We start from the raw sequence: 13414 nt of genomic DNA, 5'->3' as shown, positions 1-13414 counted from the left end.
GTCCAATGATTAACACTTCACCTCCCAATGCAAGGTGTGCGGGCTTAATCACTGGTTGGGGAGCTAAGATCCCACATGCCTCGTGGTGAAAAACCCAAAACATAAAACAGAAGCAATATTGTAACAAATTCAATAAAGACTTTAAAAATGGTCCACATCAAAAAAAATCTTTAAACAAAAAAAAAAGGGAGAGGGCTAAAATCAATAAAATTAGAAATGAAAAAGGAGGAGTTACAACAGACATCACAGAAATACAAAGGATCATAAGAGACTACAGCAAGCAACGATATGCCAATAAAATGGACAACCTAGAAGAAACAGAATAAATTCTTAGAAAGGTACAAGCTTCCAAGACTGAACCAGGAAATAGAAAATATGAACAGACCAATCACAAGTACTGAAATTGAAACAATGATTTTAAAACTTCCAACAAACAAAAGTCCAGGACCAGATGGCTTCACAGGCAAATTCTATCAAACATTTAGAGAAGAGCTAACACCTATCCTTCTCAAACTAATTCAAAAACTTGCAGAGGAACACTCCCAAGCTCATTCTACGAGGCCACCATCACCCTGGTACCAAAAGAGACAAAGATACCAAAACCAAAGATACCACAAAAAAAGAAAGTTACAGGCCAATATCACTGATGAACATAGATGCAAAAATCCTCAACAAAATACTAGCAAACTGGGACTTCCCTGGTGGCGCAGTGGTTAAGAATCCGCCTGCCAATGGGGACACAGGTTCGAGCCCTGGTCCAGGAAGATCCCACATGCCATGGAGCAACTAAGCCCATGTGCCACAACTACTGAGCTTGCGCTCTACAGCCCGTGAGCCAAAACTACTGAGTCCACGTGCCACAACTACTGAAGCCTGCGTGCCTAGAGCCCGTGCTCCACAACGAGAAGCCACCACAATGAGAAGCCTGCACACCGCAATGAAGAGTAGCCCCCACTCACCGCAACTAGAGAAAGCTTGCGCACAGCAACAAAGACCCAATCCAGCCAGAAAAAAAAAAAAAAAGAATGAAATTAGAACATTCTCTAACACCATACACAAAAATAAACTCAAAATGCATTAAAGACCTAAATATAAGACCAGATACTATAAAACTCTTAGAGGAAAACATAGGCAGAACACTCTTTGACATAAATCACAGTGATATCTTTTTGGACACCCCCTTCTAGAGTAATTTAAAAAAAAAGGTAGCTAATGAAACTTAAAAGCTTTTGCACAGCAAAGGAAACCATAAACAAAATAAAAAGACAACCCACAGAATAGGAGAAAATATTCGCAAATGAAGCTACCGACAAGGGATTAATCTCCAAAATATACAAGCAGCTCATGGAGCTCAATATCAGAAAAACAAACAACCCAATCAAAAAATGGGCAGAAGATTTAAATAGACATTTCTCCAACGAAGACATACAGATGGCCAAAAAGCACATGAAAAGATGCTCAACACTGCTAATTACTAGAGAAATACAAATCAAAACTACAGTGAGGTATCACCTCACACCAGTCAGAATGGCCATCATCAAAAAATCTACAAACAGGGGCTTCCCTGGTGGCGCAGTGGTTGGGAGTCCACCTGCCGATGCAGGGGTCATGGGTTCGTGCCCCGGTCTGGGAGGATCCCACATGCCGTGGAGCAGCTGGGCCCATGAGCCATGGCCACTGGGCCTGCGTGTCCGGAGCCTGTGCTCCACAACGGGAGAGGCCACAACAGTGAGATGCCCGTGTACTGAAAAAAAAAAAAAAAAAAAAATCTACAAACAATAAATGCTAGAGAGGATGTGGAGAAAAGGGAACCCTCCTACACTGTTGGTGGGAATGTAAATTGGTACAGCCACTATGGAGAACAGTATGGAGGTTCCTTAAAAAACTGAAAATAGAGCTTCCATATGATCCAGCAAGCCCACTCCTGGGCATACATACGAAGAAAGCCATACTTTGAAAAGATACACGCACCCCAATGTTCATAGCAACGTTATTTACAATAGCCAAGACGTGGAAGCAACATAAATGTCCATCTACAGATGAATGATGAAAGAAGATGTGGTCCATATATACAATGCAATATTACTCAGCCATAAAAAGAGAATGAAATAATGCCATTTGCAGCAACATGGATGGACCTAGAGATTATCATACTAAGTGAAGTAAGTCAGACAGAGAAAAGACAAATATCATATGATATCAATTATATGTGGCATCTAAAAAAAATGATACAAAAGAACTTACTTATAAAACAGAAATAGACTCACAGACTTAGAAAACAAACCTATGGTTACCGAAGGGGAAAGGTGGGGGGTAGGGATAAATTAGGAGGTTGAGATTAACATATACACAATACTATATATAAAATAGATAATCAACAAGGACCTACTGGATAGCACAGGGAACTTTACTCAGTACTCTGTAATAACCTACATGGGAGAAGAATCTGAAAAAGAACAGATGTATGTATAACTAAATCACTCTGCTGTATATCTGAAACTGACACAACACTGTAAATCAAATATACTCCAATATAAAAAAATAAAACAGTATGGAACTGGCAGGAAAAGACATAGAGCAATCGAACAGAAAACTTAGAATCAAAGCCCCGCTTATATAGTCAATTAATATCTGACGAGCCAAGAACACCCAAGGGCAAAGGATAGTCTCTTTTCAACAAATGGTGCTGGGAAAACTGGATAAGCACATACAGAAAAATGAAATTGGACCCCTGTGTCACACCATGCACAAAAATTAACTTGAAATAGATCAAAGACGTAAACGTAAGACCTGATAGCAGAACTCCTAGAAGAAAATGTAAGGAAGAAGTTCTTCAACATTGGTCTTGGCGGGACTTCCCTGGTGGTCCAGTGGTTAAGACTCCACACTCCCAATGCAGGGGGCCCAGGTTCAATCCCTGGTCAGGGAACTAGATCTGGCATGCTCCAACTAAGAACCCGCATGCTGCAACTAAAAAAAGATCCTGCATGCTGCAACTAAGACCTGGTACAGCCAAATAAATAAATAAATATTAAAAAATAGAAAACAGTGGTCTTGGCAATGATTTTTTTTGGATGTGACACCAGAAGCACAAACAACAAAAGAAAAAGAAAACACAAAGTGGGACTATATCAAACTTAAAAGCTTCTGCACAGCAAAAGAAACAATCAACAAAATGAAAAGGCAACCTACAGAATGGGAGAAAATATATGCAAATCATATATTTGATACGGGGTTAAAATCCAAAACACAGAAAGAACTCATTCAACTCAATAACAACAACCAAAACCCCCAAACAATCCTGTTGAAAAATGGGCAGAGGTACTAAATAGGCTTTTTTCCAAAGAAGACATCCAAATGGCCAACAGGAACATGAAAAGATGCTCAACATCACCAACTATCAGGGAAATGCAAATCAAAACCACAATGAGATATCACCTCACACCTGTTACAGTGGCTGTCATTTTTTTTTTTTTTTATTTTTTGGCCACGGTGCACGGCATGTGGGATCTTAGTTCTCTGACCAGGAATTGAACCTGTGGCCCCTGCAGTGGAAGCATGGTGTCTTAACCACTGGACCACCAGGGAAGTCCCAAATAAATTTAGATGAAATGGGTAAGTTCCTTGAAAAGTAGAAAATACCAAAAGTGCTACAAGAAGAAATAAATGTCTTAAATAGATTAATAGGTTTTAAATATATTGAATCAGTGAAGATTTCCTCTCCTAAAAAAACCTAACTTACATAATTTTTCAGGTTAGTTCAATCAAACTTTCAGTAAAAATTCTTGTCTTACATTAACTGTTCTAAAAAACAGGAAAACAGTGATAGACACCAAGCTCATTTTATAAGGCTTATATAATCTTTATTCCACTACCACATAAGAACAATACAGGAAGAGACAAGTATAGTCTATTTCACTAGTAAATGTAGATACAAAAATTCCAAACACGTTTTGGCTAACTAAATCCAACAGTACATTAAAAAATAAAACATCACGCTCAAGTATGGTTTATCTCAGGAAGATTCAACATCTGAAAATCTAAACAGGAATTTACCTTATGAATAGACTGAAGGAGAAAAAGAACTCAGAGCAAAAAACTGCACCTTAGGGCTTCCCTGGTGGCGCAGTGGTTAAGAGTCTGCCTGCCGATGCAAGGGACGCGGGTTCATGCCCCGGTCCGGGAAGATCCCACATGCCGTGGAACAGCTAGGCCCATGAGCCATGGCTGCTGAGCCTGCGCGTCTGGAGCCTGTGCTCCGCAATGAGAGAGGCCACAACAGTGAGAGGCCTGCGTACCGCAAAAAAAACAAAACAAAAAAACTGCACCTTAACTGATAGAGAATAAGCAGTGATAAAATTCAACATCTATTTATTATAAAAACTCACAGCAAACTAGGAAGAGAAGGTAATTTTTTTAAACTTGATAAACTCATGTGCCAAAGCCTACAGCAAACACTAAAGTAACAGAGAAACTTTAGATGCATTATCTTTAAGAACCAACAAATCAAGGATGCCCATATCACCTCTATTGTTTAACATAGCTTATATCAACTATCAACCCAGCTGTTGAATGCCGTACTAGAGATCCTAGTTAAGGCTGTAAGAAAAAAAAGAAGCAAAAGTTGAAAAATTGGAAGGAAAATTGTAAAACTTTCAATAATTGCAAATGATATGATCATTAGTGAGGAAAATCAATAGAATTAACAGACAAACCATTAAAACTAAAAAAGAAAAAGACTTCAATAAGTTGCCAGGTATAAGATTAACCTACAAAAATTAATACCACAATTTTTCTATATAAGTAGTAACCAACTAGAGATAAAATTAACAAAAAAAAACCTATTACGTATCTAGCAATTAATTTTTTAAATATTTTTGTTGAAGTACTAAAATACATACAGAAAAGTGCACCAACTGTAAGCTTACAGCTTGAAGAATTCTCACAAAATGAACACACCTGTATAACCAGCATCCTGAAAGGCCCACCCATGTCCTTTCCACCTACCAAAGGCAAATGCTATCCTGACATCTAACACCAGATTAGCGCTGCTTGTTTTTAAACCTTATATAAAGATTCATATGGTATGTATACCTTTTTAAAAAATGAAAAAGGAGAGAAGGAGCTCCAAAAGGGGGTGAGTATGATATGTATTTGCAAGACACTGTTCCCTTTTCCTCCCTGGTACACTCTCTTTTTATTACTTTAAGCTGTTATTATTGTTACAATTATAGCTGTCAAAGTATTAGCTTCCAAGAGTCTGAGCTTCAATTCTTTGTCTATCATTTTTACAAACTGGAAATATAATTTTGAGCAACATATGCGTTTCAAAATTTCCCAAGGAAACAATTTTGAAATTCTATGTTATTCATTTAATAAAATTTTACTTTCCTCCATTAACTATATTTCCTAAAGAGTTACCACAAAAATGATAACAGAAGAGAAATCAAGTCAGTAAGATGAAAGGGAGTGAAGGCACCAGTCCCCTAGACAACAGCTGCCTTGGCTATAGATGGAGAGGCAGTGTCTTGAAAGTCTGAATGGACAGAAATATGTATTCTGGGTAGTTTAGATATTTACTTTCCCATAAGGAATCAAATCAAGTGATACTTCAAGGTCACCTCAAGATCTAATATTCTATGTCTACATCACAGCTCTGTCTCCAGTGCCTTGGAATTTTTGAGATAGTGACCAGAAAAGGAAATCATATTCATGATAGATTACTGTGCTTCCAACATGAGTATATCTGACACTAATCTTAGCAATTTTAGACACTGACCCTAGTGCCCCTGTGCTTCAAAATCACCTGCAGAGGTTTGTTGATTGGCTGGTGTAAATACAAGTACCTACCAGTACTGACTCCCTCCTGACCTATGAGTCAGAAACTCTGGAGGTAAGGATTTGGTGCAAGTGCATGTTTTCAGATTTCCCCACGTTGTTCTATGCATAGCCAGAGTTGAAAACCACTAATAAGTTAACACAACTAACAAAAGATCTCATTTCACATTATCACACACCTGTGCATCAAATCTTATTATACGCCACAGAACATATGCCCATTTGAAAAATTACTGGTCACAATTTAAGTTGGTGGATGAAGCACAATTCACTTAAAAACACTGAACTAGGAGTCAAAGACTTGTTTCTGAGCCCACCTTTGTTACTCACTATGTGACATCAGAGAAGTTAGCTTTCTGAGAATTATTTTCATTTATAAGAATGGAAAAATGTTACTTGTTCTGCCTTCCTAAAATTATCATATCCATAAATTAAGGGATATATAATAAAGCCATTCTAAAATATAAGTAAGGCACTAAATTTAGTCAGAATCAGTTGATTTCCTGAAGTCATTGCCAACTATACAGACAGACTCAAAATGCTGACAGTCTGAAATGAAACCAAGACCTCCCTTTATTCAACTAATTAACTAACTAGCTAACAATCAAACTCCTGTCAGGTGGGAAAAGGCTAAGGCAGTTCTATTATTAAAAACAGAGAGAATGCTTTTATTTTCTACTTCCTGCCCTTCAACTCTCTCAATTCCCTCCAAGCTAAGTTCTAATCACATGAAGAAGAAACAAAAGTCAAGTACTCAATTTTGGGGGAACTAACCTATTTTCTTCCGAAGAAAATATACTAAGAAAGACAAACCTCGGCCACAGTACTACGTATACGATCCACCACCTGCTCGAAGTCCACCAGGCTGAAGAGGGGTTGCTGCTTGAGACGATGCAGCTCTGCAGCAAAAGTGTCCTCCTGGTTTTTCAAAATGGATCCTGCAAAACAGGAAGGCACTGTCAAAGGAAGACAGGGAACCTGCGCAGGCAAGGGTTTCTCATCCCAGTGCCACAGCTATTTCACCTGCCTCTCAGGTAAGCATGTCACTCACAGCTGTGCTGAAATCTCAGAACATAAAGGTCAGTAACCACCCACCCTGCCCAGGCAGACTTTGGGGCCACACAGCATCAAATAAGCCTTTGAGGATGGGGTACAGTTAGGCAAGGAGATTCCTACCTTTCCTAGTCAGGTTTACATTTTGATTCTCGAACATCTGGACAGATTCTCCAACAAACAGGATTTTTTCAGCAACCCTCACTGGAATGTAGGACGGCAGAATCTCCACTCGCAGAGAAAATTGCTTTAGAGATGGTGCCAGCATGTTCTCTTCTTCTATCAGGCGCTGGTCAAAGAAATAATCCGTATCAGAGATGACGTAGGAAGTGAGAAAGGGAAAGCAAGGAAACATCCGGCAGGTCTCCCAACCCGTGATTTACATTTTCTAGAAGCAGGGACTTTAAATATGAAGTTGCATAATTGTTACATTACTGGTGCTAGAGAAATGTATTCCATTTTTAGGCAGCAAGATAGCATGGTGGAAATAGCAGTGGTTTTATTAACATTAGGATTTTAGCCCTCTGCCTTGGCTACTGTGTAAAAACTTGTGCAGGGGCTTCTCTGGTGGCGCAGTGGTTGAGAGTCCACCTGCCGATGCAGGGGACACGGGTTCATGCTCTGGTCTGGGAAGATCCCACATGCCGCGGAGCGCCTGGGCCCGTGAGCCATGGCCGCTGAGCCTGCGAGTCTGGAGCCTGTGCTCCGCAACAGGAGAGGCCACAGCAGTGAGAGGCCCGCGTACCGCAAAAAACAAACAAACAAAGAAACAAACAAACAAAACTTGTGCAGTAGGTCTGGAACCCAGTCTCCTTACTTGTACCATGGAATAATTGATCTTTGTTTTTTTCCAGATCTACATGTCTACGATTTATTATCTTGTGCATATGCCTGCTCTGCCCAGCTCTTTACACAAGCCTGACTCATTTAGCCAAGTGGTTCTTAAAGCCTGGCTCCTGGACCAGCACCATTGGCCTCACTTGGGAGCTTGTTAGAAATGCAAATTTTCAAGCCCCTCCCCAGATTTACAGAAAACCTGGGGGGTAGGCCCAGCAGTCCGTGTTTTAACTAGCTCTCCAGGTGATTCTGAGGCACTCTCCAGTTTGAGAACCACTGATCTAGCCCACTCACCACCACTTTCACTCAGGCCCCTTCTGTTCCCTGACTTGCTTTTGAGTTGACCCTTATCCAGCTCCAACTGGAACTTTAGGCTCCATACTCCTAACTTTGATCTCTGCTATTCACCCTTTTAGTTTTGGGCTTGGGTGCTGGTGTGCCTCGGGGCACTATCCTAGACTCTCTTCTCCTCTGGCTCTCAACACTCTTCCTAGACAATCACATCTTCTTCTAAGGCTGAAATGATCATCATAAGAGATATTTTTTTTTTTTTTTTTTTTTTTTTTTTTTTTGTGGTATGCGGGCCTCTCACTGTTGTGGCCTCTCCCGTTGCGGAGCACAGGCTCCGGACGCGCGCAGGCTCATCGGCCATGGCTCACGGGCCCAGCCGCTCCGCGGCATGTGGGATCTTCCTGGACCGGGGCACGAACCTGCATCCCCTGCATCGGCAGGCGGACTCCCAACCACTGCGCCACCAGGGAAGCCCATAAGAGATATTTTTAATCTTTCTGCATCACAGGACTCTGCAATTATAAAAGCTACGGACCTTCCAGAAAAATATATAACCGTACACTTCACAGACCCTCTGACGCCACTCGTGAACCCCAAATTAAAAACTTCTGTATGCCGATGACTCCTAAGACTTTAAACTAGATTACTCTCATGAGCTCTAGGCTCAGCCCACTGGTCATTTCCTACAAGTACCTCAAACTCAATGTGTCCAAAGTTAGACCCATCTTCTTTCCCCTGACACCAGCAATCTATGTTCCTTATCATCACCACTCGCCCACTACTACAGGCAGAGACTTGGGTATCATCCTTGATTCTTTCCTCTGGACCCACAGCCAATCAATCACCACGACCTACCTGTTCCAGCTCCTTAATATCTCTCAAGCCTCTTTATTCTTCACCATATTTACTGTTCCCACCCTTGGTGTAGGCCACCATTATTTTTCAGCTAATGTCCCCAACATTCTCCTAACTGAACTACCTGCTGCTAATCTTAATTTTTAAAAAAACGATTCCCCACACAGTTTCTAGAGTGATCTATCATAAAGTCTGATCTAACATACAGAGGTAGGTTAACCTCTTGCCTAAAATTCTTCACGGTTCCCAGCTCTCTTCAGGCTCAAGTCTAAATTCCTTCCCATTGTTTACAAGGGCTTTCATGATCTTACCTCTGCTCATCTCAAAAGCTTCATTGACTGCCACTTCCCACACCCGCCCCCCGACTGTCCCTTACACTCTACATCTCAGCCTTTATTTACTTGACTCTCTCAATTGAATCACTAATGGTTCCCCAAATGAGCCACGTCCTTCATGGCCTCTGTATACTTTACACAGTCCTTTCCTATGCTTGGAATTTTTTTTTTTCTTTTTGACCGTGCAGCATGTGGGATCTTAGTTCCCCGACCAGGGATCAAACCCGCACCCCCTGCAGTGGAAGCTTGGAGTTTTAACCACTGGACCGTGAGGGAAGTCCTCCTCCCAAACTCTTTGCAATTTAGACATACATTCCACTGAAAAGCCTTCTCTAGTTACTCTAAGACCATGTTCCCAGGATACCCATACTTACTCTTTCCAGAGCACTTAGTACATGGTAATATATCTTCCACTAAACTATAAGCTCTTTAAGGACAGGGACTACTACATTTTATTTGTTTATGCAGTTGTGGCATGTGGAACAGTACCTGGCATGTAACAGGCATTCAATAAAATGTTGTAACAGGATAAATGAATGGATGAATGGATAAGAACAATACAGGACTTTGGGGAGTCTAATCAAAACTCTAAACTGCATGTAAAAGCTCTGGGTACCTACAAGACTACCTGAAGAGACAAGACTTATTCTCTTAAACGCGTATACCAGGAAGAGGGGAAACAAAAGGAATCTCACAAATATATTTTCTATTTTATAGTCTCACATTGTTAGGCATTAAGTATTAAGCTAAGATAAAGCCAAGTGTTTACATCTAAAGAATTTATGGAAGGTACCCAGGCTATGATGAGCTGGGGGCTGGGGGCAGGGGCAAGTCACCAAAAGGTCATCTAGCTGTAGACTTTTCCAACTCCTGGCAGGAGCAGGTTAGGCTTCTGGTTGGGCTCTCACCAAGTCCTGGAGTTCTCTCAGTTGTTTTCCTGTCAGTCCCCCAATGCCCAGATCCTCCTCATCCTCTTCTGGTTGGGCACTGACATTACCAGAAGATGGACCCTGTTTGATAAAGAACTCTTCGTGCTGGTCCAAGAGGAGTCCATGTAGCATCCAGGCTGAGAGCTGCTTATACATGACCCCGTGACACACGGCCAGGATTCTGAGTGGAGAGGAAAGCAAGAGCCTTAGAAGTCCACTAAGAGGACACTAAACCCATGCTTTAAACTGCTACAGGATAAACAGAGGCCTGAGGGTTTGGTCAGCAGAAGGGAAATGACCAATTAAGCTAAAAATAATTGTGCTATTTTAACTTAAATGTCTGCGGATGAACTAAGTGGTTAAATTTCCAAACTTGTAGCCAGTGTACTAAAGTCTGAAATGTTCAGTAAATGTTCTGATAGTCTTTTAGAAGAAGCACATTTTTTTTCCTCTTTTTGAGTAAAGTAAGTTTCAAAATGGATGATTCCTTTTAAAATTAAATGGACTTACAGGAGTCTCTTTTTGGCTAACACAGTATTAAATTAGTTTTTATTTTTGTTGGAATCACATAAGGAAAGTAGATTCAGTATGTGAGAAGCTGATATACCTGAAAAAGTATTATCCAACAAAATCCAGAGACTGAAACAAAATGCAGAAAGGTTGCTGGAGAATGGGATAGATTCACATGGTCTCAAGGGATCACATCTCAGGTAACATATTAATGACAAAGGGGAAAACGTCCCTCTAAAACAGAGTGATCTGGTGGAAAACACCTAAACCAAGTGATGAAACTGAACACCAGTAATGGGACAAACTTACTTTTTGTGCTTTCTGATATGCTGTAACAGGAAATAATATGACCTATGTAGTATTCTTGCCAAAAATGTTCAACCTGAATCTAATCATGAGGAAATAATCAGAAAAATCCAGATTGTGGAACATTCTACAGGCAGTCTTTGATCATACTCCACATTTAATACAGTTGTAATCATAAAATTTTGTATCCTTTTTTTCAGATAGTATTATAAAAATATTTTTACATGTTGTTATAGTATTTGTAATTTTAATTGCATTATAGTCTATCAAGTGAATATATCTTTAATCAGCTTTCTTCTGCTGCTGGTAATTTTCTAATTTTTTTTTAATTTCTTAATATAGTAGACAACATTGCAGTGAATAATGATTGTGCATATGGTTATTTTCTTCTTTTGAATAATTTTGTTAGGATAAAATTTTTAAGAGTGGCATTATAAGATTATAAAGCTACTCAAAATACACATGTTTAGACATAGCTAAGCATAATCCAGCACATGTAGTGGAAATTCTCCAAGGATAATGAGATCCAAAAATGAAAAAGGACTGCCTCAAGGTCATCTAGAGCCTTGCTTCGATACTCAACACTTTATTAAAACCCCCTTTTTGCAATTTCTGAGCCACCGTAAGGATTACATGGGCTCCTCTGCTCATGGGGCTTTTCCATCCTGGTCATAACTTTCCCCAGAAGGAAACCTGAGATGACCTGAAAATAAAACTTGTGCAAAATCAAGTCACCTGACCACCCACTCCGCCTCCCAACCCCAATGAAGCCGTGACTTACTTTTCTAGTGCACTGCGAACAGGAGGCAAACCTCCACAGCTGTGTTTGTACACTGTTTCCAGGATTTGACAACCATGAATCTGTGGAAAATACAGCCTTGTCAAGCTGAATTCCATTTTAATAGTTCATGTAGCACAATCTCATATTCTATATTCAATCCAGAGGGCACAATCTGCAGAGAATGGGGATAAACTTTCTCATAAGATTTTTGTATAGTTCTGATTCTGACTCCAATGCCAATGTGTGGGGGGTTTCCCCACACTACCAAGCAATCCTCTGACACCAGCTTGGGTGTCCTACAATCCAACTCAATTCTGATACTATGCACCCAGAGATAGCATCAGATTCCACAGGTTAAGGGCTCAGTCCCACAAGACTGCCCTCCATTTCCGACGCCAATCACAAGTTCAGGTTGTTCCCTGTGCTTCCAACTGGCTGATTAATAGATCAGAGGTTCCCCCTCCCTGGATTCCACTAATTTGCTAGAGCAGCTCACAGAACTCAGGAAACCCACTTATTCACTAGATTACCTATTTATTATGAAGGATACTAAAGGGTACGAGTCAACACCCAGATGAAAAGGATACACAGGGCGAGGTCCCGAACAAAGGAGCTTCTGCCCGGCATCGTGGCACATAGAGGCACTCTGGCTCACCAATCTGGAAGCTCTCCAAACCCCGTCCTTTTTGGTTTTTATGGAGCCTTCATTACACAGGCAGGATTAATTAAATCACTGGCCATTGGTGATTGAACTCAATTTCTAGCTCTCTGCCCTGCTCTCTGCCCTCCTCTCTCCCCAGAGGTCAGGTGGGAATGGTGGGACTGAAAGTTCCAACCCTCCGATCACGTGGGTGTTTCCCCTGGCAACCAGCCCCATATTAAGTGCTTTCCCAAAATCACCTCATTAACAAACTCAGGTGTGGTAGAAAGGGGTTTGTTATGAATATCAAGTCACCTTTATTGCTCTTATTACTTAGTAAATTCTGAGTTTTAGAAGCTCTGTGCCAGAAGCGGGACGAAGACCAAATCTATATTTCTTATTATAAATCACAACATCACAATAGTTGTTGTCGAAGTATGGACCCTCCACCTCCCTGCCCCTCCCCATCCCACCCCATCCCCCAGCAGCATCTGCATCACCTGGAAACTTGTAAGGAATGCAAATTCTTGGGCCTCACTCCAGACCTACTGAATCAGAATCTCTGGGGTAGGGCCCAGCGATCTGGTTTTAACAATCTGCTCCAGGTGATTCTAAGGCACAATGAAGTGAGAACTACTGCACTAAGGAAAAACCAGAATCATTTAGAGTTGAAATTCCAAGAAAAGAGGTAAAGAAAGCTCTTACTTCAGATTAAGGCCTAATCCAGACTACTTACAAGGTATACACTTTTCTAAAAATCTGCTTCCTCTTTCAATGTCCTTTTGCCTCTGCTTTTTTTTTTTAACTGCTTTATTGAGGTATAAGTTATATACAATAAATTCACCTATTTTAAGGGTACTTTCAACAACTTTTAGTAAATTTACAGCATTGTGCAACCATCACCGTAATCCAGTTTTATAACATTTCCATCACTCTAAAAGGATCCCCTGTGCCTGTTCGCACTCCCCCATTCTCACCCACAACCTCATTTTTTAGAGCCTTAGCACTCAGCTTCCTACAACCTCCTCAGCAGGAAGGA

The 13414-nt window shown here is 40.7% G+C and overlaps 1 protein-coding gene across 2 annotated transcripts in view; it reads right to left on the bottom strand.

The window, feature by feature from the left end:
- TUBGCP4 (tubulin gamma complex component 4) overlaps positions 1 to 13414 on the bottom strand; it is a 46628-nt gene that overhangs the window by 17752 nt on the left and 15462 nt on the right. For both annotated transcript variants that reach the window (XM_060005122.1, XM_060005123.1), the window contains 4 exons: positions 11736 to 11815; positions 10118 to 10319; positions 7015 to 7180; positions 6652 to 6776 (listed from right to left, as the gene is read on the bottom strand). In XM_060005122.1, coding sequence (XP_059861105.1) covers positions 6652 to 6776; positions 7015 to 7180; positions 10118 to 10319; positions 11736 to 11815 — 573 coding nt within the window. The remainder of the gene's footprint in view (positions 1 to 6651; positions 6777 to 7014; positions 7181 to 10117; positions 10320 to 11735; positions 11816 to 13414) is intronic.

This window comes from Delphinus delphis, chromosome 2 (assembly GCF_949987515.2).
Source record: "Delphinus delphis chromosome 2, mDelDel1.2, whole genome shotgun sequence".
Lineage (NCBI taxonomy): Eukaryota > Metazoa > Chordata > Mammalia > Artiodactyla > Delphinidae > Delphinus > Delphinus delphis.
Note: the sequence above shows the minus strand (reverse complement) of the source record. Positions and strands in the feature narration are given on the sequence as shown.